A 25721-nucleotide genomic window follows, 5' to 3' on the forward strand; every position below is an offset into this window, starting at 1 on the left:
GTTTTCATGTCCCCCACCCCCTGATTCCCCTACAGAGTCATGTGTCTCCACCCAAATTGACCCCACACTATCATGTCCCCCTGAAGTTTCCCTCACAGTATCCTGTACCCACATGCCCCAGGTTGTAAAGACATACTGATGGAATTTAGATTGTAAGTCCTGAAAGGAATTCGGTAGGAATTCACTGCTTAGGAAATTAAATAGTTACTCATATTTCCCCAATAAATACGTAGCTGTATGACAATACAAGAAAATAGTTACAACAGCTATCAGTGGTATAGGAGACCAGAAAAGACTCTCCTATTCCATTCTATGTCTCAGATGTTAATACCTCTCTTTTATGGTTACAGATGGCTATGGCTATGGCTACCTTTCTAATTTTTCTTACTCTAATCCTGGCAATAAAATTGTAACCTACCTTACATTTACTATGATTGCATGTCATTCATTCGTACCATAGTCATGATTTTCTTTTTTTTTTAATGTATATTTCATGACTGTATTGTTTCTTTTTTAAGATTTTAGCTGTAATATGAAATATACAATAAAAAGAATCCTAATAATATTCCATAATATTCTAAGATGGGAAATGTGAAAATATCATTTATTGCCACACAAATGCATTAGGAGATGGTGATTTTGTGACACACAGGTTAGCACATTCTCAGAACTTATTGGGCAGTATAAACCATCATGGTCCCTGCTTCTCTATAGACACTACAAACAACAAATCCAAAGTAAAAACAAAGCACACTCTGCATTGTACTCATGATACAATATATTACAATGAAACAATATATGTTTTCACCACTTGGTGTCAGTGGAAATCCTGAATTGGTACATCATCTTGAGGTCAGTCCGATTTCTTCATGAAGTTGCTGCATAGTGGTTACTGTGGCTTCTGTCATTTCAGTGAAAAAAGTGTCATTCATCACCTATTCATAGATCCAACCACTGGGAGCCTGAAGGTCCCCAAAAGGGTTGTCCACTTTCAGATCAATATTGAGAGTCAAATATTATTGTTTGTATAATAAAATATTATACATTTTTCCAATATACTTTCTGTATCAATTCCTCAAGGTTTTCTAGATCTTTGCTTGTTGTTATTCATTCTGTTACTTCTAATGGCTAAAATTCTGACCATCATATGACATACAGTCCATGGTCATATGATATACAGTCCATGGTCATGTGATGAGCACACAGATGTATGGCTCATTATAGTGACAGCACAGTAATCAGACATTTGCCTGGTAATGAGCTGTGCACCTGTGTATCATCACATGACCATGGGCTGTACATCATCACATGACCTGTGTATCATCACATGACCATGGACTGTACATCACATGACCCAGGGGTCTGATCACTTATGCAATGCATTGCAAACATCCAGTGTTTCTATTACAGGCTACACAGTTACATAACGTAGCCTGCATTAGAAAGTGTTGAATAACAGGCCGGAGAGCCTTCACAAGGCTCCCGGATGCCATAAAAATGGGACGCAGGCCCCGAAGCTTGTTCCCGGTGCCCAGGCGCCGCTGGTAAAATGGTGCCTCGGTCAGCTTTGACCGAGGTACCCGACGGGTTAGTGTCCGTGATCAGTGCAGGCACCGACCACGGGCATTAGCGCATGGTGTCTGCTGTATAAAACAGCAGACACCGGGTTGCCATGGTGGCTGCCGGCCTCCCGAGCAGCCTCCATAGTTAAGCACCTGGCATCTGCCATACTAGTACAACGGATGTCAGGAAGAGGTTAAACAATTTTTGGTAAAGTTGTTATTTTTTCAATTTAATAGCTATATTTAAAAAAAAAAAAAAAAATCCCAAAAATCTTGCAATTCCAACCTTTGCCACCAAGCCTAAAATACTAAGTTCTTGTTTCCTATCGAAGGGCCATAGACCATAGACACAATGGTCTAGAGTAGACCTTATTCGCTTCTATGGGAGAGTTTTCTAGGTTTGCTCTGTGGCCTGGGCAGAGGTCAATGTTTAGAGAGGAATAATGGATAAACTGTAAAATCATCTGACCTGACGGGTGGATTCGGTGTCTTATCTACATATAAATGATAACTGTAATCATCAGGGAACTGATAAGTGAGGCAGCGGCTGCAAAGAAATCTCCTCCAGAAATCTCCTACATATTACTTGGCGTAGACAGAATCAAGACTGCAGGATTGTTACAAATATTTTTATATAGTTAAAAAAAAAAGGAAACAATTAAAAACACCAAAGATTCTTTGAAAATAGGTTTACTATAAACATAAAATAAGTTGCTTTCTGCAGCTTTTTACGGGCTTTGCGTTTACAGCATTCACTGTGCAGCCTCAATGACGTCACCTGTATTCTATTGGTAAGTACAATTGCAGCAATACCAAAGTTATACAGGGTTTTTTTTTTTTTTACATTTTATAACCTTTAAAAAGATGCATAAGGGTGAATTCACACTGAGTAAACGCTAGCTTATTCTGAACGTAAAACACGTTCAGAATAAGCGGCGTCTAAAGCGGCTCCATTCATTTCTATGGGAGCGGGGATACGAGCACTCCCCATAGAAATGAATGGGCTGCTTCTTTCACTCCGTGCAGTCCCATTGAAGTGAATGGGGAGTGCCGGCGTGTACGGATCGGCATGAGCAGAGCTTGCCGTATACGCCGGCACTCCCCATTCACTTCAATGGGACTGCACGGAGTGAAAGAAGCAGCCCATTCATTTCTATGGGGAGCGCTCGTATCCCCGCTCCCATAGAAATGAATGGAGCTGCTTTAGACGCCGCTTATTCTGAACGTGTTTTACGTTCAGAATAAGCTAGCGTTTACTCAGTGTGAATGCACCCTTACTTTGCAAAAAAACAAATCTCATGGATTTGCCATATTCTGACACTCATAACTTTTTTTCATATCTCCATGTATGGAGCTGCATATGGCATCTTTTTTGTGGGGCCAAATGTACATTTTATTTATATCATTTGCGGGTATATCTGATGTTTTCATCATTTTTATTAAAATTTTTATGGGAAACAAAACAATAAAAAACCCAGCTGTTTGTCTCTTTTGATTCTTTTTCCCACTGTTTGTAGATCAGGCATTTCCAGATGAGGAGGTATGTATAATTTGTTTGTTTTTTGTTTATTTTTATTTCAAATCTAGGGAAAGGGAGGGGGATTTTATTTTTTACTAGCTGGTACCTGCGACTTCGTCTGCGGTGATTGTAGAAGTGGGTATATACAGGTGTGGGTAAGGTTTTCGTACTGTGTATAAGGTATGGGATATGAAATGTAACTTTGTATCTTGTTTTTGCTGTAATTCAGAGAATACGTGAGACTTTTGTGTTGAAGTTACTTTGTATTTGAGCTGCTATACGGTGTTGTGAGAAACTTTACATAGTGACTTTGGGACAGAGGTATTTGAAGTTAACCCCTTCCCGTCGATGGCATTTTTTGATTTTGGTTTTTCATTTTTGACTCCCCTCCTTCTAAACCCCAAAACTTTTTTAATTCTCCGCTTCCAGAGTCATATGGGGTCTTAATTTTTCTTGGGACAATTTTTTCTTCATGATGCCGCCATTATTTATTCTATATAATGTACTGGGAAGCAGGGAAAAAATTCTGAATGGGGTGGATTTGACAAAAAAATGCATTGCTGCGACTTTCTTAGAGGCTTTGATTTTACGGCGTCCACTGTGCAACCAAAATGACATGTCCCCTGTATTCTGTGTTTCGTTACGATTCCGGGGATACCAAATTTATATGGTTTTATTTACATTTTGACCCCTTAAAAAAATCCAAAACTGTGTTAAAACATTTTTTTTTTGAAGAGTCGTCATATTCCGACAGCCGTAACTTTTTATATGTCCGTGTACGGGGATGTATAGGGCGTCTTTTTTTGTGGGGTCGGGTGCACTTTTTATTTCTACCATTTTCAGGAAATGTTATTGCTTTGATCACTTTTTATTCAAATTTTTATCAGAATCAAAAGAGTGAAAAAACGGCGGTTTGGCACTTTTGACCATTTTTCCCGCTATGGCGTTTACCGAACAGGAAAAATATTTGTATAGCTTTGTAGAGCGGGCGATTTTGGACGCGGGGATACCTAACATGTATATGTTTCACAGTTTTTAACTACTTTTATATGTGTTCTAGGGAAAGGGGGGTGATTTGAATTTTTAATCCTTTTTATTTGTTTTTATATTTTTTTTACTTTTTTTTAAACTTTTTTTTTTGCATTTATTAAACTTCCTAGGGGTATTGACATGGGTGGGCGGTGTCGCGGATTGTCAGAGCGGTGGGGGTCGGCAAACATGGCTGCTCCGGAGCGTTAAAGAGAGCCTCCTGGAGTATCGTTAAGGTGAGGGGCAAAGTGGTAAAGTATATGTATATGTGATTGTGTGGGGTTAGGGGCGAGGCTGCAGAGGGCAATATGAATTTTGTGGCTTGCTATGGTCCAAAGTGTGTGAGATTGCAGAGATGGTGGTGTGAGTTTGGGTTTTGTGGGGGTCCTGGCACAAACGTATGTGCGCTGTTGTGACGAAAAGTAGCCTATTGCGCAATCGAGTGTAGTGACTATGTTTGTGGAAAATTTCAGCCAAATCGGACGAGCGGGTTTTGCGTGATTGAGGAATAAACATCCAAACATCCAAACACACAAACCCACAAACATCCAAACTCACAAACTTTCACATTTATAATATTAATAAGATTAATTTTTGCATATATAAACACTTTAAAAAAATGTAACTGTTTTATAAATAACAGTTTTATTTGATGGCTTGTCCTATAGACATTAAGTGTTAAAGGGGTAGTCTGAGTTAAACTGGTCTTTCTTATCTAAGCTTGACACCTCCCTCACCTACCTTCTAAATTACTTACTGTACCAAAAAGCTATATTTACCCAGACCACCGGGTGGTCATGTGACCATCCCAGACATATTTACTGGAGATGTTCAGTTTTCCCGTTTTCCCCCATACAGGGATCTGGATTTCCCTGAGCGGAGTTCACTGGGCTACTACCTCCTGAGGTGGTCCCAATTTGGTACCAGCTTACCACACAGGACAGTGGTGCAGAGTACCTCAGAAATGGGATAAAGTACATAAAACCTCAGAATGTGTACACTAAAACTGCACAGACAGGCACAGGCTAAAACAGAAGCTGGGTTTAACACAAGACACATACAGGAATCAGGATATATATAGCAGAAAAAATATATTATGGGGATGCTTGGGAGCATATTATACTATGTGGGGCCACTGTGGAGCATTACACTGTGTTGGGGTCTATTGTGAAGCATATTATACTGTGTGGGGCCACTGTAGAACATTATATTGTGTGTGGGCCATTATGGAGCATATTATACTGCATGGGAGACATTGTGAAGTATATACTGTGTAGGGGGTCATTGTGGAGCGTATTATACTGTATGGGGTCATGGTAGAGCATATTATACTGCGTAGGGCCACTGTGGAACAATATATTTTGTGTTGGCCATTATGGAGCATATTATACTGCATGGAAGACATTGTGGAGCATATTATACGGTGTGAGGCCACTGTGGAGCCTATTATACTTTTGGGGGCTGTGGAGAGCATATTATACAGTGTGGGGCCCCTTCATTTTTCACATCTCACCCCATAGAGACAAACAGTGATTGGCTGGGGATAGCTCACAGGTGAACTTGTCAGGCTTAAAGGCTGAACCGGGGGTAGTAACCCAAAGGAACACACAGCAGTCTGAAGAATCAGGAACTGCACAGTTTGATCTAGAGCCAAGCCAGAGGCAGAGTATGCTGAGATGGTTACAAATGGTATTAGTTACTGGTTATATACATATAAAGCTCTGTAAACCAAAAAACTAAATTGAAATGTTATAAACTGAGTTGCTCTAATGCTTTGTCATTTGCCATTTCCCTCACATTTTGTTATATATTTATTAATTTATTTCAAATCAAGTTATGTAAAAAAATAATCCAGAGTTCTGGAAATGCCAGAGTTTAACTAGAGCATATAAATAACACATCTCTATATTTTTAGATAGATGTCAGTACACAGGGCTAGAGTACACACGAAAACTTCTGAGTATGAATGGAACATAAACTTGAGCACATTTGCTTGAACGGACGGTACTGTGCAGTGTGGTTGGATTAGTACAAGAGAGCTTTTGTTCCACTGTGTCTGGCTTAGACTTGGGATGGAAGAAAGTTTCCCTTCATATTTGCTATCTGTATATACTTAGATATTTATTCCATAATATCTAAAAGGAAGCTGTAGCTTCGAAGAAAAAAATGTATTACATTTTTCACGTTAGAAGACAAATTGTGCTTCTGAAATATCCCAGATAAAGCAGTAAAGTCAATTAATGATAACATTATTTATTTTATATATCTACATGTACTTTCTTTTTCCAAATTGTCCTCATACAGTACAGACCAAAAGTTTGTACACACCTTCTCATTCAAAGAGTTTTCTGTATTTTCATTGACTATAAAAAATGTAGATTAACACTGAAGGCATCAAAACTATGAATTATCACATGTGAATTATATACTTAACAAAAAAGTATGAAACAACTGAAAATATGTCTTATAGTCTAGTTTCTTCAAAGTAGCTACATTTTGCTTTGATTACTGCTTTGCACACTCTTGGCATTCTCTTGATGTGCTTCAAGAGGTAGTCACCTGAAATGGTCTTCCAACAGTCTTGAAGGAGTTCCCAGAGATGCTTAGCACTTGTTGGCCCTTTTGCCTTCACTCTGCGGTCCAGCTCACCCCAAACCATCTCGATTGGGTTCAGGTCTGGTGACTGTGGAGGCCAGGTCATCTGGCGTAGCACCCCAACACTCTCCTACTTGATCAAATATCCCTTACACAGACTGGAGGTGTGTTTGGGGTCATTGTCCTGTTGAAAAATAAATAATGGTCCAACTAAATGCAAACAAGATGGAATAGCATGCCACTGCAAGATGCTGTGGTAGCCATGCTGGTTCAGTATGCCTTCAAATTTGAATAAATCTCTAACAGTGTCACCAGCAAAGCCCCCCCCACCCCACACACACACACACACACCATCACACCTCCTCCTCCATGCTTCATTGGGGGAACCAGGCATGTAGAGACCATCCGTTCACCTTTTCTGCGTCACAGGAAGACCAAAAGATCTCAAATTTGGACTCATCAGACCAAAACACAGATTTCCACAGGTCTAATGTCCATTCTTTGTGTTCTTTAGCCCAAACAAGTCTCTTCTGCTTATTGCCTGTCCTTAGCAGTGGTTTTCTAGCAGCTATTTTACCATGAAGGCCTGCTGCACAAAGTCTCCTCTTAACAGTTGTTGTAGAGATGTGTCTGCTGCTAGAACTCTGTGTGGCATTGACCTGGTCTCTAATCTGAGCTGCTGTTAACCTGTGATTTCTGAAGCTGGTGACTCGGATGAACTTATCCTCTGCAGCAGAGGTGACTCTTGGTCTTCCTTTCCTGGGGCGGTCCTCATGTGAGCCAATTTCTTTGTAGTGCTTGATGGTTTTTGCAACTGCACTTGGGGACACTTTCAAAGTTTTCCCAATTTTTCGGACTGACTGACCTTCATTTCTTAAAGTAATGATGGCCACTCATTTTTCTTTACTTAGCTGCTTTTTTCTTGCCATAATACAAATTCTAACAGTCTATTCAGCTGTGTATCCACCTGACTTCTGCACAACAAAACTGATGGTCCCAACCCCATTTATAAGGCAAGAAATCCCACTTATAAAACCTGACAGGGAACACCTGTGAAGTGAAAACCATTTCCGGCGACTACCTCTTGAAGCTCATCAAGAGAATGCCAAGAGTGTGCAAAGCAGTAATCAAAGCAAAAGGTGGCTACTTTGAAGAACCGAGAATATAAGGCATATTTTCAGTTGTTTCACACTTTTTTGTTAAGTATATAATTCCACATGTGATAATTCATAGTTTTGATGCCTTCAGTGTTAATCTACAATTTTCATAGTCATGAAAATACAGAAAACACTTTGAATGAGAAGGTGTGTCCAAACTTTTGGTCTGTACTGTATATCCTCCATAGTATTTATATGTCTTTTATTTCTAATTGATTTATAATAAAGATTTATTGTTTGTCTTTTTACTTTTGAGGGTTTGGTTAAATTATTAGACACATGATCCTGGAATGGTTTTGGAACTGGATTGGAATTTGTTATGCCTGAAATTTTGCAGGTTGAGTTCTGGTAAAGGAATAGAAGATCAGCAAGGAAGTATAAAAGAGACTTATATTTTCTAGTGGCAATGTTGTGAACACAGTATGACTAGTATTTATCCGTGAGATACATGTGGTTGGTTTTCTTACACTAAAAAAAAAAACAAAAAAACATTCTCTAACACATAAGAAAACTGTAGCACTTTAAATATTCACAGAATAAGTTGAATCTTTTTTTATTTACTCATCAGTTGCACCAGTGGCGTAACTAGAAATGGTGGGGCCCCATGGCGAACTTTTGACATGGGCCCCCTCCCGACCGACACTGACGCCGAAGACCTTGACCGACCCCCTCCTACGCCTTCCTGCGCGCTCTATTATGCCCCATAGTGGCCTCTGCACACAGTATTATGTCCCTTAGTGGCCCCTGCACACAGTATTATGTCCCTTTATGGCCCCTGCACACAGTATTATGTCCCTTAGTGGCCCCTGCACACAGTATTATCCCCCATAGTGGCCCCTCCACACAGTATTATCCCCCATAGTGACCCCTGCACACAGTATTAGCCCCTTACCTATCTCCCAGCTCCTACGCTGTCAGCCTCCGCAGGCCGGGGTCATGAGACGTCAGATGACTAAGCCTGAAGCCTGCCCGGATCATGGAGAGGTAAGTAACGTGATTTTTATGTTTCTTACCTCTCCCGGGCATCCGATCATTATACTCTGAAAAGACCCCCCCCCCCCCCCCGAGTATAATGATAGTGTTTGTGGGGCTCGCGGTGTCACTTACGAATCTTGGCCCCTGCCAGGATCGGTAAGTAAATAGGGCCCGTTACCGGCTGGAGTAACAGCCCACATCCCATTCCCCCTCTTGCTCACACACAGCCTGTGCCCCCATTCCCTTTGCTTGCTCACACACACCCTACACCCCCATGTCCCCCTCTTGCTCACATACAGCCTGAACCCCCATCCCCCTCTGAGGGGGAGAAAAGAAAGTGAAATCTGTGGTAGAAATCAATCGTAAATCTTTTTCTGCCATCTTAACAGGCCCTTACATATTAGTCAGGTCTGTAAGATGCTGCACTGCAGGCTCATTCTCCAATGCCATCCTGTTCCTTGGTCCACATCTAAGCCTTTGTTTACCATCTGTCACAGTGGATTTAAACGTGAAGTCATCAGTTGAAGAAAATTGTGTTCCCTTTCCACGTTAAGTATCAGCAAATGTAATATTTTATTACCATATGTATAATCACATTGTTGTGTTTTGACAATTGTAGCAAAACATGTAAGAAATTAATTAATAAATTACAATGCAGATGAGAAATTTACAAACTTCACTGGCAACAGAAGTGTACATCTGTTGACTTGGAAGTGTTCAATGCTCCAAAAAGTCTGCAGTTCCTCAACTCAATTGCTGTTATTCACATCTGCAAAACCTTTTGAGTAGCTGAAGCATCATGGCCGGGATTCAGTGTTGTTTCTTGGATTGTATACGGCTGCACACTATTAGGCGGCTCTCGTAAAGCTGAGAGTTCATTAATGTGTAAGCTGTAGCTCGTCTCAGATTTAGCTACAAAGTGGAAAAGAATCATGGAAAAATAGGCAAGGAAATTAACAAGTTACTTTAACACAGGGTGGAAAGCTCAAACGCTGCCCCACCAAAGACTAGGTTTATATAAACACTAACTATATGACATAATCCAAAGATGGAGCATATCCAGATAGTTGCATTTCATTGAGTTGCAGCATGTGTTCATGAAATAATTGTAAGAATGTGTGAATTAGACTTACATGGATTTTTACAAAAACAATGGTAACCGCACTCATATCATCAATATCTGTGTTATGTGACATTTTAAGTGGTCAAATATTTGTAAAATTAATCTGGCCTTTATGGAAGCCAACATGTAACCACACCAATTGTAGACTACAGCTGGCCATATGCATTCAATTTGTATCAATTCCCAATTTCTGTTAAATCAGGTATGTTAATGCTGTGAATACTCAGTCATGGTTGAAAAAATGTCTTGATCAGGTACTTTTGGTTGATTATGAGCAGTGGCATAACTAAAGTCTTGTGGGCCTGAGTGCAAACTTTTGTCTGGGGCCCGCTATCCCCTTCTTACAGTGAATTCTTGATAGTGGCGGTTATGGTCACTGAAGCAATATCTCAGATACTTGAAAAAGATACAGCTTTAGTACCCACAACTTCAGTTATCAAGAATACGGTGAGTGAGCAGCGCAATTCCTGACATGTAAACAATACTGGGATAGTATTACATGCTCCGTAGTGCCCCCCAAACAGTATTACGTGGTCCACAGTGGGCCCAAACAGTATTACGTGATCCACAGTGGGCCCAAAACAGTATTACATACTCCACAGTGATCCCCATACAGTTTTATATGCTCCAAAGAGCCCCCCCCCCCCAAAGAATTATACATGTGGACAGAATTGTTAGTACTCCTCATTTAATGAAATTCAAAACAACAATGGTCACAGAAATAACTTGAATCTGACAAAAATAATATTAGATAAAAATTGTTGACAAGCCACAAAGCGTCTGGGAGAATGTACTATGGACAGATGAAACAAAAATCAAACTTTTTGGTAAGGCCCATCAGCTTTATGTTCATAGACGCAAAAATGAAGCATATCTTGAAAAGAACACTGTCCCTACTGTGAAACATGGAGGAGGCTCTGTTATATTGTTAGGTTGCTTTTCAGCATCTGGCACAGGGTGTCTTGAATCTGTGCAGGGTACAATGAAATCTCAAGACTATCAAGGGATTGTAGAGAGAAATGTGCTGTCCAATGTCAGAAAGCTTGGTCTCAGTCACAGGTCATGGGTCTTGCAACAGGATAATGACCCAAAACACACAGCTAAAAACACCCAAGAATGGCTAAGAGGAGAACATTGGACTATTCTGAAGTGGCCTTCTATGATCTCTGACCTAAATCCTATTGAGCATCTTTGGAAGGAGCTGAAACATGCCGTCTGGAAAAGACACCCTTCAAACCTGAAACAACTGGACAAGTTTGCTCATGAGGAGTGGCCAAAATACCTGCTGAGAGCTGCAGAAGTCTCATTGACAATTACAGGAATCATTTGATTGCAGTGATTGCCTCAAAAAGCTTGTGCAACAAAATATTAAGTTAAGGGATCCATCATTTCTGTCTAGGCCTGTGTCATGAGTTTTAGTTTAAAAAAAAAAAAAATCTGATTAAAAAAAAAAAAAAAAAAGCATGGTTGAAAAGCAATGTCTGACTTGTATTTGTTCCTTTTCAAATAATTTTTATTTATTACTAGCTGGTACCCGCGACTTCGTCTGCGGTGATTGTAGAAGTGGGTAAATACAGGCGTGGGTAAGGTTTTCGTACTGTGTATAAGGTATGGAATATGAAATGTAACTGTGTATCTTGTTTTTGCTGTAATTCTGAGAGCACATGAGACTTTTGTGTTGAATGTAATTTGTATTTCAGCTGCTATACGGTGTTGGTATAAACTGTACATAGTGTCTTTGGGACAGAGGTATTACAAGTGAATATACTTTGATATACGACATTGTATGATTTGTTATTTTCCGCCAGTACATGTACATTTTGGTCACAGGATACTCTTGAGAAAGCCACATAAAGTCTGGCCCTGTGCATGACAGTTTAGTAACTCCATGCGCCTCTTATTAATAGCAATTAACCCCATCATGTCCCTCACATTAACCCTTGTGTAAGAGTTACTGATATGTGAGAGACTTGGAGGTAATAATTAAGTATCTTCATTATTGAGGTCTTTTATTAGTACCTCCATATGTCTCACATATTAGTAACCCTTATATGGGGCCCACAGGGGTTAATATGAGGGACATGATGAGGTTTATTCCTAATAATGTGAGGCACACAGGGGTTAATATGAGGGACATGATGGGGTTTATTCCTATTAATATGAGGCACACAGGGGTTAATATGAGGGACATGATGGGGTTTATTCCTAATAATGTGAGGCACACAGGGGTTAATATGAGGGACATGATGGGGTTTATTCCTATTAATGTGAGGCACATGGAGTTACTAAGACTAAACTAATAACCCCAAATTCCTGACATTAATGAGAATAGTAATCCTATGTACCTGTGTGTTTTTCAGTTTCACTTTGATAGCAGCTTCCTCTCTTCCTCGGGGAGTCTTTGCAGGATGCAGACCACTATAGCAGGCAGAGACCTGAGCGATTAAGCTCCACCCCCTGGGTTTCCTGCACCCCTCTCAAAGGGGAGTGTCCTTATGCCTCAACTCTAGCACAGCACTTAAGGGACTTCATTTAACTCTTGCAGGTCCTGTGCTGCTGGTGTGCCAGTGAAATATGGCAGGAGTGCCACTCTTGGCATGTGTGCCAGGGGTTGCTGACCTCTGCTGTAGAGGGTAATATGAATTTTGTGGCTTGCTATGGTCCAAAGTGTGTAAGATTGCAGAAATAGTGATGTGAGTTTGGGTTTTGTGGGGGTCCTGGGAAAAACGTATGTGCGCTATTGTGACGAAAAGTAGCCTATTGCGCCTATTTCGATGGAAAATTTCAGCCAAATCGGTGGAGCGGGTTTTGCGTGATTGAGGAACAAACATCCAAACATCCAAACACACAAACCCACAAACATCCAAACTCACAAACTTTCACCTTTATAATATTAATAGGATTACTTTTGTCAGATTCAAGTTGTTTCTGTGACTATTGTTGGTTTTTCTTTCATTAAATGAGGGGTACCGACAATTTTGTCCATGTGTGTATATGCTCACATTGACCCCCACACGGTATTATGTGCTCAGTGCCCCTCCGAGCCTGAAACCCCCATTCCCTCCTCTTGCTCACACACCCCCATTCCCCCTCTTGCTCACACACAGCCTGTGCCCCCATTCCCTCTGCTTACTCACACACAGCCTACACCCCCCATGTCCCCCTCTTGCTCATACACACCTTGCACCCCCATTTCACCCTCTTGCTCACATACAGACGGTATCCTCATTGCCCCTTCTTGCTCACACACAGCCTGCACCCCCATGTCCCTCTGTTGCCCACACATGTTATCTTCTCTCCTCCTTATTTTCCATTAGATTCCATTCTCTGCACCTCCACAATGTCCTATACAATCCCGAATAGCTCCGACCCCACTAGCGTCTGCTCATATCCTAATGGGCCAAAGGAACTTTGATGAAGATTTAAAATAGGTAAGCATTTTTCTCCCACTTATAATTGACACACTGTTTTTACTCTTTGAGAACATGAAATAAATATTGGATTTGTTGTTTTTTTCATGGAGTGTTGGACAAATTTTTGTTTAGACTTTCAAATTGTTCAGTTGGATGGAATACCCGTCTCATGCATAGGCTGTGCGCCCTGGTGGTGACCTGCATTTTTTTTTTCTTTCTGGTTCGCCTTAGATTATTAGCATGTGATGGAAAGATTATTGATAAATTATGATCCTACTAATATTATAAGTGTGAAAGTTTGTGTGTTTGGATGTTTGTTCCTCAATCACGCTAAAACGCCTGGACCGATTTGCGTGCAATTTTCCACAAACATAGTTTTCCCTTAGGATTGAGTCACAGGCTACTTTTGGTGCCACTATGCCACTAAACAACATGGCTTCCTAGCAGGAGACTCACAAAAGCAGGACTCCTAGCCCCAGCTATAGACTCATACACACTGCCTGGCATTTCCTGCCTCAACCTGCCTGCACACTCCTTACTGTCACCTCAGGAGTAGCCCTCACTCTACTCACTCACATTTATAACAGATCACAATCCAACACATCATTGTCTGTATCAGTACATACACAATATATCTGTATCACTACATACACAGTACAACACATCACATTGTCTGTATCACTACATACACAATACAACACATCACATTCTCTGTATCACTACATACACAATACAACACATCACATTGTCTGTATCACTACATACACAATATAACACATCACATTGTCTGTATCACTACATACACAATATAACATCACATCACATTTGCTAGCCCACCAAACTTTTTAAAGCACTATTACAGTTTCACACGTCTGTGTCCGCCCAATTCTCAAATCACCGCAGACGAAGTCGCGGGTAAAAGCTAGTATACAATAATGCCACTGTTAGGATCGGGTCTCGCAGGGTTCCATCACGGCGCACAGCGCCACCTGCGGGCCAATCCGAACCTCGCCCTCGGTGTTGTGTAATAGGATGTCTGGAGTCTAAGTCCAGTTTTCGGCCCACTGAGCATGCTCAGGCATTTTGGAGCCGCTCAGAGGCTAAGTGCTGTTTTCTCCCCACTGAGCATGCTCAGGCATTTTGGGTCCGCTCTGAGGCTAAGTCCCAGTTTGGCCTTACTGAGCATGGTCGGTGATGTCATTCCACCACCCCTGTTGGGCGGGGATTAGCCTTTAAAAAGTGTGAGCCGACGCCCGCCCGGTGCTCACACTTTGCTTAAAATATGTTTGAGGTAGGAGCTTAGGGGCAGGTTCCAGACAAATTTAGGAGCTGTTTAGGGATCCAGCTTGTAGTCCTTTGCTCTTCCCTGTGGAACCAATCTACCCAGTCCTACCCCAACTGCTCTGTATCCCCTTGCAGGGTTAGGAGTTTGTTTAGACTGACCAGGAGTGGAGTTAACCCCTGGCAGTCCTGTGTTTGCAGTTTAGTGTAGCACATGCAAGGTCTGCCTCTCCTGCTGTAAATAGCAGGGGCTTCCTATAGCTGCACTTGCTCAACTGCTTTACATTGGCACGCTCCCCCAGTGACGGTAACTGGAGAGAGTTAGTTGCCGCCAGTTCTCTTTTGTGTTGCACAGCATCACTGCCAGTGCAGTTCAACTGGTGCAGTTCAACTGACAAAAAAAAAACCCCCACACACAAAGATACACGCACAGCTTCACATATGACACAGTCTATAATATGGTTTGTCTGTTTGGGTGTCTATCATTTTAACAACAGAGTTTGCAGGAGTTTTTCATCTGGGATTTTTAATGGAATCTGCACTAGAGGCTCCTGACAGATATAAGCATAGTATAAATGGCCAACATTATTTGGAATCAGCAAAATGCAATATCAATAAAGAACGGTGCAAATAAGCGCTTAAGTTTTAAATTAACATTTATTCATCACACACTTCTGACATCACTAATACTTTAAGGTTGTTCTCTTCAGGTACAGCAAATAAAGACAAATTGTATCAGTAACATCTGTATAACTTTCTTTAAAACCTTTTTACGAGATCATTTTGTTTGACAAAAATGCAAGTTTACCCGAAGACTCAACAATAGAATTCAAGTAAAGTGAATGATTTATAAAACTCCTTCAATTACGCAAAGAACATCTTCAAATATACAAGCATTTCTACAACCAGATTCTTATAACGTAAAAAAAATGTCAGCTGAAGTTTGCTGCATTCCCAGCAGAGATATTCTTCCCAGAGGAAAGTTAAGAAAAGGCACGGTGTGGTTCAAAAGTATATATATAAAAAATGAATCTGCACAGAGTCGCATTTAATATCTGGGCAAAGCACCAATCCACACTGAGAATCAGTGGTGGACAACTGACATTTTTGGTTTTTGACTCTGGTGACTTGAAGCAAACGGTAGATTCTGTCAGGACCCAGTGCAATGAATTATATTACATCTCCCACACTGTAATAGCTGACACTACTAACCAATTTTTGAATCATCATCATAAGAAACTTAAAGGGATCCTATTGTTCAATCATTTTTTTTCTCAGTATGTAAAGGAGTTTTCTTGCAGCAATGGGGGTGGACCACAGCGTTCAAACAGCACTGGGGGCATCCCCAATGCTGCCAGAGAACTCTCCAGCACCGCCTCCATCTTCTTCTGGAACAAGGTCTTCACCGCGTCTTCTTCCGGTGGCGGCTTCTTACTTTTAGGCGTCAGGCCTAGGGCAAAGCCGACTGCGCATGCTCGCGGCCACAAGAAAAATGCCTGCTTACATAGTATTGTAAGCAGCCATTTTCTCATGGCCGGCAGGTATGCACAGTCGGCTTGTCCTAAGCTTGAGGCCTAGAAGTTAGAAGTTGCCACCGGAAGAAGACGCGGTGAAGACCTCCTTTCAGAAGAAGATGGAGGCGGCGCTCGAGAGTTCTCCGGCAGCATTGGGGATGCCCCCAGTGGTGTTTGAGCGCTGGAGCCCGCCCCCTGTGCTGCAAAATAAATCATTTGCATACTGAAAAAAACGGGATTTTAGGTGAAAGGTGGTGCAGAGAAGACAAGGAAAGGTAGGAGACGAATAGCTTTTCTTAAGGCTATTCTGACGTGTTAGGGAGAAAAAAAAAAAGTGATTGAATGATAGGATCCCTTTAAAAGAAAATTTTATGAAGGCATATGACCCTGACTGCTGCAATGTCACTTTTTGTTCCCTTTTATTTTTTATTCTGAACATAAAACTTCTCAGGTATCATTTAGGTCATAGAATATATTTAAAATTGGTTGATATTTGCTTTTTTTTTTTTTTTTTTTTTTTAAACAATTTTCTAAATTTGAAAAGTTATGAATTTTTTTTATTTTCATTTCATTTTTTTAACTATCTATACTAAGGCCATTAATGGTTTAAGTCTTTGTAGAAAATTGTAGGTCCATCATAGGAGAATGTTAGAATATCTATATTTTGGGGGAAGAAAAAAATTAATTTTAGGGTGAGGCAAACAATTTAGAACAATAAACAACCTAACATATTTAGATGGTTTATTCTTTTAATCATTTTAGTGTACCTAAAAAAAAAAAAATGCTTCTTTGGAAGAATTATATAATTCAAATATATTATATAATATCGCTTTGGCATAATTATCTCCATGCCAATATTTTCTGTTCATTACTGAGGACACAATTTTGACCACTCAAGTCTCTATAAAAAAATAAAAAAAAAAATCCCAAAAAAACCCCAAACCTTAAAATAAAACCATAGAAAAAGAAGTAAAGCAACATTTCTGCATAAGGTAAATGCAAAAATAACTAATGGCTTTAGTCAATCAATAGATTATGGTCTGTTATCTAAATTAGTTAAGACAAATGGAATGCTTATGATTTAGGCCTCATGCACACAAACACGTTGGTTTTGCAATAGGTTTTAAGGATCCCTCATGGACTACAGTCTATTGTTAGATTTGTGAAGATGGAGGAAAAATAGGATGTTGTATTATTTTGCAGTCCCTTAAAAAGGAACTGTCAAAAAATAGACACATAAATATACAATGAAATGAATGTATTCTAAAGCCATCCATTATGGATGTAATTACAGTTTTTCGATGTTGTGTACATGAGGCCTAACAGTTTGCAAGATCAATGGGTTATATACAGTAATGTATATACTGTATGCTTCCTATTAATCTCCTGTTATATATCAATTTATTGCCACAGATGCATATTAAGGAATGAAAACATGAATCCGGTAAATTTTGATCAGAAATTTGTTGATCAAGGAGTGGTTATTTGGGTGGAGATTGTCTCCTTCCCAGTTTACAAGCCCAGAACAATCAGTTCGCAATAGTCAGACAAATAGTTTGCTAGATAATTAGCAAAAAACGGAGATGCGAGGTATTGCTTTACTATTTCTACAAAAATATTTGATCTGTTCAAAATTGGTCACCTTCATGCTCGGCTAGTAATAAACGCTTGTTTCATTTAGAACAATAGGGATCTGTAACTTTAACATATGGGATTACTCTACAATTAACTTTTTTTTGCACTTAAAACAGTTTTTGTTTTACATTTTATTAAAACAGTAGTAAATCCTCTGATCTTAAACAAAAAAAAAACCTTCTATAAATAAAAATTCAAAAGCCACGAATTTGCCAGCAGGTCAAAAAGTTGGTTAGATTTATGGATCGATAAAGGACACTGCAATATATCTGGTGCCATTGGTAACAGGAAGTCCTTCATGCAAGTGTGTGAGACGGCCTGGGTGCATGAAGCTCCAACCTTTCCTTGGAGAATCAATGGAGCAGTTATACCTGGCAAATCTACATCCTCCACCCTGGGAAAAAAAGATAGAAAATAGAAAATTTTAGCGTAGGAGTGGAGGTTTTAGAGCAGCACTTAGAAATGCCAACACGTCCACAATGATCTATAGACTTAGCACTGAAAGTCATTCAACTATGCTAAAAATCTGCAGAAATTACAAATCCTTTAATGATTAAAATAATTTTCTTACATGAAACTACAAAGTTTTCCACTGAATTTATTTCATATCTATGTTTAGTACAAATTACCTGAAAGTCTATGTCTTTTTTGTTCAGCGCGATGTTGATTGTAAACGTTGAAGCATCATGGTGAGGTCTCAAATAAGACTGTCGTTCAGGAGTATATTTCACAACAAAATTGAGCAATGCATGTCCCTAAAAAGAAGGCATGAAGATCAATTACATCTTTAAGGAATTGTCTGGTTAAGAAATAAATTCAAATACACAATTAAGGAACAAAAAGGAATTAAAAACCTTAGAGTTAATTGAGCAGGCCCCTTGTTGAGGATGCATTATGTGCATGCAATAGACTGGATGGTTATTAATTTCACAGATAACTTTGTAATACAGGACAATTCGAAAAAGAATGGTGCTTTACTATAGTCTTGGTATACAAAATACAAATTTCTCAACATGAATAAACACGTTTACATGACTACAAATGGTTGATGTGATTTGCACTGGCGACACGCCAGATGTCTAGGCAGTAGTCCAGTTCTGTCCAGACACATGCCAGCATATCCGCAAATATGGACATCATGGTTTCATTGAATCAATGTCAGATCCTGTGGTTGAGTCCTTGATGTAGCCCCAAAGAAAGAAGCTGCAGGGAGTTAGGTCCCATTTACTGCTGATGTTACTTAAACTAAAGTCCTTGGCACCATTCTTTTTTTATCACCCTGTACTTTACTTCCCCTGTGGTCTTGCTGTAAGGACATGTAACTCTTGCTGCCATGTTTCTCTCCAGACCACAGAAATTCATTGTGGGCCCTAACAATAGATCGCCATAGTGTCTCCCGGAACTGGTCTGTGGCTGTCAAGGTGCTATATGCCGGGAAAGGTTATGCTAGAGTGATTTCAATAGAGCTGAGCGAACGGTAAAATGTTCGAGATTCAATATTCCTTTCGAGTAGCCCCTCAATATTTGACTACTCGAATCGAATATTGAACCCTATTATACTCTATGGGGGGAAAATGCTCGTTTCAGGGGTAGGCAACATTCGATCAAATTACACTTACCAAGTCCACGAGTGAGGGTCGGGCTGGATCCTCCAAGAAGTCTTCTCTGTGCAGCGTCCCCGTGGAATTTTCCGGCACTACAAGCGGGCATGCGCAGTCGGCTCTGCCCAGGCCTATGCCTGGCAGAGTGAATTCAGAGCCAGAAGATGCCGCGGGGAAGCTGCACGGAGAAGACTTCTAAAGGTAGGAGAAGAACCAGCGTTGATTGGCCGACTGTATAGGATTCAGCTAATCAATGCTGGTTCTGCATCAAACTTTTCCATTCGAATAGCGAGTGGTACTCGATCGAGTACGAGTATTTTGAATACCGTAGTATTCGATAGAATACCTACTCGATCGAATACTACTCACTCATCTCTAATTGTCAACAATATATTTATAGAGTTTAGCACTGTCTCTCAATTTCTTTGCATTAACTTCTGATGAAACGGGGGGAATGTCCTCCATTAGAAATGCATTAGCTTTAGCAGGTTAGTTTTCTGGTGCCCACATGTGTCACTATTGAAGTAGTTAGAAATGTCTCTGGGTCTCTAAGACATCAGCTGATGTTATGAGTGGTAGAAAGACCTGCCCAGTAAACAGGTTTATTTAACTGGTGTACTTTAACCACTCAATAAAAATTGGTTGCCCCTTGAGGGAATGGGTAGTAGTGGTTAAGTGTATGGCACATACTGTATGACTGCACAGTAGCCCCTTCTGTGGGGCTCTGATTTTATGACAGCAATATCCCAGTGTGAATGGGAAGGCTGGTTGATCATTTTTAGCCCTGGAATTGACACTGCTCATATAATAACCATGTATATGAACATGTATTCAGTCCCCAGGTATTAATACTTACTCTTCGTATATGGGGATTGGGTTAACAGTACACTATTGGTGTCGACTGTTTATCGTTATACGTCGTTTGTCATACAGTGTTTAACAAATGGGTGGTTTTCTGCTAGATGGTCCTAAATAATTTTCCTTGGAGACATTACTAACCTCAATTTAAGTAGCCAGCCCCAAAAGGGGTATCTGATGAGGGACCAACTTGAGTTAATACCTGGCCCACCAAATATTAGTTGTTATGATTCACCTATGTGTACACTTTGTATAGTAAACGCACAATAAAAGTTTTATTTTTCACTGTATCTCCTTATAACGTTTTGATTTGTTTTCATCAAGAAACTACAGATTGAAACGTTAGATGCACACAAATCCCTTAAACCCTACTGCTGAAAGAACTGAAGATGACCCTGCACTGTAACATTTCAAATACGCAAATACTGTATTACAAATGTCAAGGATTTGGCATTTTAGCAATTCCTCTATTAGCAGATGAAATGCTGCATGTTTATTATATTTTTATAAGTTCTGTTTTTATCATTTCATCTCTCAAAATAAGATTTTTTTTTTCTTTTAAATATGACATCCCACCTGTCCTGACAGTAAATATTCACTTTCCCCATGGAACTTCAGTTTTGCAGCATCTTTTCCTAGACCCAGCATTGTGTTGGTACTCTTTTCTCCATGTATTTTTAAATACATGCATGTTACCAGGTGGGGAGGTGTCCATATAATACTGGGGAGGTGTCCATATAATACTATATATACACACACACACACACTGTATATATGTGAGAAGGTGACAGGCAGAGTGCTGGAGTCCAGATATATCAGCCCCAGGTTTCTGACGTGTGTGGTCCAGGGTTGATCTGGAATAGGCCTCAGCCCAGGGGTAGATCCTGGGCTCATTACTGACCCAAAAAAGGCTGCAGAGCCTGCAGTTCATGGCAGTTTCATAAGGTGAAAAAAGGTGTGTGGTTCTGTCCTGTAACCCTGAGTCCAGTGAGACTATATTGCTCCTATTTTGTTTGTGTCGCTGGAAGTAAGCCACATGTATAGTTAGGTTATCAGTTCTGTTTAGTTAGTTATTCAGAAGAACAGGTATTTATTTTGTTTTTGCGGAATATTTTGTTTGGTTTATTCTTTTGCGCCTGAAGTCAAGGTTTGTTTATTCTCCTGTTTTTTTCTAAATAAACCAGTTTGCTGCCTATTTTGTGTCCCTGTCTTAACTGTTTGGGTCCGCATCACTGCTTCTACCAATAGTTTGATTGGTAGAGGTACGGGATAGGGACCTGATGTGGTTTTTGCTGGTGATTAAGATTTTTTTTTTTTTTTTCATTTTGTGTTTATTGGTATGAGTGATAACAGGGATAATATAAAAAGTTATTTTTTAACCATTATCAGCCTGTGAGGTTGCTTTTATGATTTGTAGGGTGGTTACCTGGCTTAGTCTCTAAAATTGGGACGTGTGCGAATAGCTGTTTTTCCAGCACACTGTCCAAGTTTTCATGTTCATGCTTCAGCATAACATAAACGGAATAATAATTATTAAAAAAAATAAATTACAAGAAATGAAGGAATGTTCCCCATAATGGCGCCACATGTGCAGTCACTACTCTATTAGCATAAGTTTGGCAAACATTTCATTATTGAGCATGCACTATAGGCAGCCATCAAACTAGAACACATGCATGCTATCTACATGTAAATAGCAAGAAGCCCCAGTTATTCACTAGCTAAAGCAAGAAAAGAAAAAAAAAAAAAAAAGGAGAAACATGCCTCTTGAAATTAGTTATAGGTTATTAACCAAAATCTTACTTTTGTGTAATAGCCAGCAAAGACTTTCAATGTTATTGGAGCAATATATTCTCTAATAAAATGAAGCCATTCGTTGTCCATCCCAATCTGATTCATGTGAATATCATCTGTGGGAACATTTTCATACCCTCCAGCAATACGTGTATCCTAAATAAAATATCAAAAGATACAATTTAGTATATGTACAAGCTTGTATAATAAAGCTGTCAGAAATCAGACTAGAATATATAAATGATTACACTATGTCTGGATCCAGACCACTCTCCATAGTGCTCCATTTCTTGTACTATTTCATCACAAGCCTCATCAGAAAAAACTGGAAACCAAAAGACATCTGGACAGGGCTGTAATAAGAAAACAGAGTAAGTATATGTCATTGGAACAATACGTAAACCAAGTTTTGTTCTACTATCTTGTCAATCTAAATGGTCAAATCTAGTCAATTGTTGATGCACTCTTTTGAAAAAATTTTTTTGTCATTTTAGGCTAAGGCCCCATGGGTCGACCCACAGCCAAAAAAATATTGTGGGTAAAAACCGCGGCGGCAACGCATCGTGGTTCTTCCCGCAGTACTTTAAACAGAGAGTTTGCAGAGTTTTCCTCCGCGGACTTTCTGTTACAATTATATCTATGGAGAAACCATCTGCATTTCCATAGATATAATTGACATGCTGTGATTTACAAAACAGAGCCAGTTTTGGAAATCGTGGCGATTTCGCACCACAGGGTTTTTTTTGTTTGTTTTTTTAATGTAGATTGTGAGCCCCACATAGGGCTCAATGTACATTTTTTTCCCCCATCAGTATGTCTTTTGGAATATGGGATGGAAATCCATGCAAGCATGGGGAGAACATACAAACTCCTTGCAGATGTTTTTTTTTTTTTGCCCTTGGCAGGATTTGAACACCAGGACTGCAGCGCTGCAAGGCTGAAGTCACACCACGGTTTTTATCACAAAGCGGGCATAGGATTTGTTTGCCTGTACTGTAAAACGCTGCAATTTTTCTCACAACGTTTCAGTACCGTGGGGAGTTTCGGGAGAGATATTGGGTACACCTAGATAAGGTCAGTAAATAACATACAATATGGTTTTTGAAGGAAAGCAGTGATTTCAGTAACCACACAGTAACAGACCTTTTATCTATTCATCAATACAAATTTTTTATAAGGATTTTAATAAAATTGATACAATATATAACAGTTTTCATGTTGAAATAAAAATAACAGATATTACAATTCATAAATTTGCCAATTGTCAGATAAACCTGCTAAGATACAGGGTCTTATAAAGGCAAACAACAGACACAATGACACTACTTTAACACTGCCACTTTTGCTTATCGTGAATAGTAAAACAGAAGGAATACGTCAAACCATGTTGGCAATCGTCCTAAATTCTTAGTAAGATCTGTAAATGTTTATTATAAGGGTAATACAGTACTGTAAATCCATCCAGGACATATTGCCAAAGAATGATACACTTGTAGTGCTAAATGAATATTTCATAGCTGCTTACTAAACATGACAAAATAGATTTAGCACAAAAACAAACAATTCATTTATATAGTACATGCTGGAAAAGGGAATTACCTGTTCAACAATATTTTCTGTAAAGATCTTGGAGTAATTAACATTAATATACTTAAGCCTCCAGTCCTAAAAACACAGATAAAAGATAATAAGGCAAAAGGCTTGTAAAGAAAAAAAAAGTATACACATTGTGAGAAGGTGACAGGCAGAGTGCTGAGTCTAGATATATCTCCCCCAGGAGTCTGACGTATGTGTGGTCCAGGGCGGATCTGGAGTAGGCCCCAGCCTAGGTGTAGATCCTGGGCTCATTACTGGGCCAGAAAAGACTGCCACTATTGCATTGCAGTGCAGTACCATGAGGTGAAAGGAGGTGTATAGTTCTGTCCTGTAACCCTGAGTCCAGTGAGACTATATTGCCACACGTATAGTTAGGTTATCAGTTCCATTTAGTTAGTTGCTCAGACGAGCAGGTTTTATGATTTTGTTTTCTCCTGAGATTAAGGCTGTATTTAATCTTGCTCGTTTTATGCCTGTAGCCAAGGTTTATTTATTTTCCTGTTTTTTTTTTTCTCTAAATAAACCAGTTTGCTGCATGTTTTGTGTCCCTGTCTTGGCTGTTTGGGTCCGCACCACTGCTTTCACTGAGCTAACACGTATATGTATATATATTTAAAGAGGACCTTTCACCATATCTGGGCACAGGCAGTGTTATATACTGCCAGAAAGCTGACAGTGCGCTGAATTCAGCGCACTGTCGGCTTTCCCGATCCGTGCCCGGTGTAAAGCGCTATCGGTCCCGGTACCGTAGCGCTTTACAGTCAGAAGGGCGTTTCTGACCATTAGCCAGGGACGCCCTTCTGCCTCGCGGCGCCAATCGCGCTGTGCTGTGGAGCCGGGAGGAACGCCCCCCTCCCTCTCCTGATAATGCTCGTCTACGGACAAGCTGTGTGAGCAGAGGGAGGGGGGCGTTCCTTCCCGCTCCACAGCACAGCGCGATTGGCGCCGCGAGGCAGAAGGACGTCTCTGGCTAATGGTCAGAAACGCCCTTCTGACCATAGAGCACTACGGTACCGGGCCGTAAGCTCTTCACACCGGGCACAGATCGGGAAAGCCGACAGTGCGCTGAACTCAGCGCACTGTCAGCTTTCTGGCAGTATATAACACTGCCTGTGCCCAGATATGGTGAAAGGTCCTCTTTCATTAAATTTACTCAATAATATGCTAGTTTTGCTATATGAGATCATGTCTGTGTATAAGTTGCTTGCACATCGCTTCCATCAGCAGTAAATCAGAAGACGTCTTTCATTATTCTTTTTTTATTTCTATTTATGGTCTCTCCCTCAACGAGTAACACAATATTTTTACTATTAAAATCCTCAACTTCAAGTACATTTGACTTGAATTAAAACTGTTTTTTTTAAATTTGCTAAAATTTAGGTTTCATACAATATTGCATAATCTCAAATTGAATTAACATACATACCACAGGATTTTCAAAGATTTGCCAAAGGTCATTGTTAAAGCGACTTGTATTGTAATTTGCAGTGGAAAGTAGTCTTCCAAATTCCTGCCGGTTGGTAATGTACATGAACACACCCTACAGCGAATAATTAGAAAATCTATTAGGATACATGTCATTTCAGCAGGAACATGCAGCATGAGCTTTGGTGAAAGAATCGTTAAGGAATCTGAGGCAATTTCCTCATGAAGAAAAGAATCATCATCATTATGTAATCAGATATGGAGAAAGTATTCACAATGGTGAAAGCCTGAAATGGGTTCTATTCAAATGAACCATTTACCAATAATCCAAGTGATGAAAAGCCTGAATGTGGAGGGAAAAAAATATCACAAAACTACCTTGACCCAGATCGTCTGATTCTCTGATGTTCTAAGTATTTAGTTCAATAGCCTATTTGTTAATATAATAGAAGTTTATATAGAAAGTACAGTTAATATCTGTTAGGAGCCCAATATAGTTATTTAATATTCTATATAGAATTATTATATAAAAAAACTTTAAAACGGAAAAAAAGCCCATCATTTTTATCCCAGACCAAAAAAGTAGATGAAGTAAAATTCTTTTCAGTCTTTAGTTTAATAACTATTTAAATAATTCCTTTTTT

The 25721-nt window shown here is 39.8% G+C and overlaps 1 protein-coding gene across 2 annotated transcripts in view; it reads right to left on the minus strand.

Annotated features, from left to right (window-relative positions):
• Nucleotides 1–15323: 15323 nt before the first annotated feature.
• PLOD2 (procollagen-lysine,2-oxoglutarate 5-dioxygenase 2) overlaps nucleotides 15324–25721 on the minus strand; it is a 94241-nt gene continuing 83843 nt past the window's right edge. For both annotated transcript variants that reach the window (XM_075268847.1, XM_075268846.1), the window contains 6 exons: nucleotides 25079–25192; nucleotides 23656–23721; nucleotides 22305–22409; nucleotides 22066–22212; nucleotides 18433–18558; nucleotides 15324–18197 (listed from right to left, as the gene is read on the minus strand). In XM_075268847.1, the coding sequence (XP_075124948.1) occupies nucleotides 18042–18197; nucleotides 18433–18558; nucleotides 22066–22212; nucleotides 22305–22409; nucleotides 23656–23721; nucleotides 25079–25192 (714 nt within the window). In that variant the 3' untranslated portion in view covers nucleotides 15324–18041. The remainder of the gene's footprint in view (nucleotides 18198–18432; nucleotides 18559–22065; nucleotides 22213–22304; nucleotides 22410–23655; nucleotides 23722–25078; nucleotides 25193–25721) is intronic.

Source organism: Leptodactylus fuscus, chromosome 3 (assembly GCF_031893055.1).
Source record: "Leptodactylus fuscus isolate aLepFus1 chromosome 3, aLepFus1.hap2, whole genome shotgun sequence".
NCBI classification, from domain to species: Eukaryota; Metazoa; Chordata; class Amphibia; order Anura; family Leptodactylidae; genus Leptodactylus; species Leptodactylus fuscus.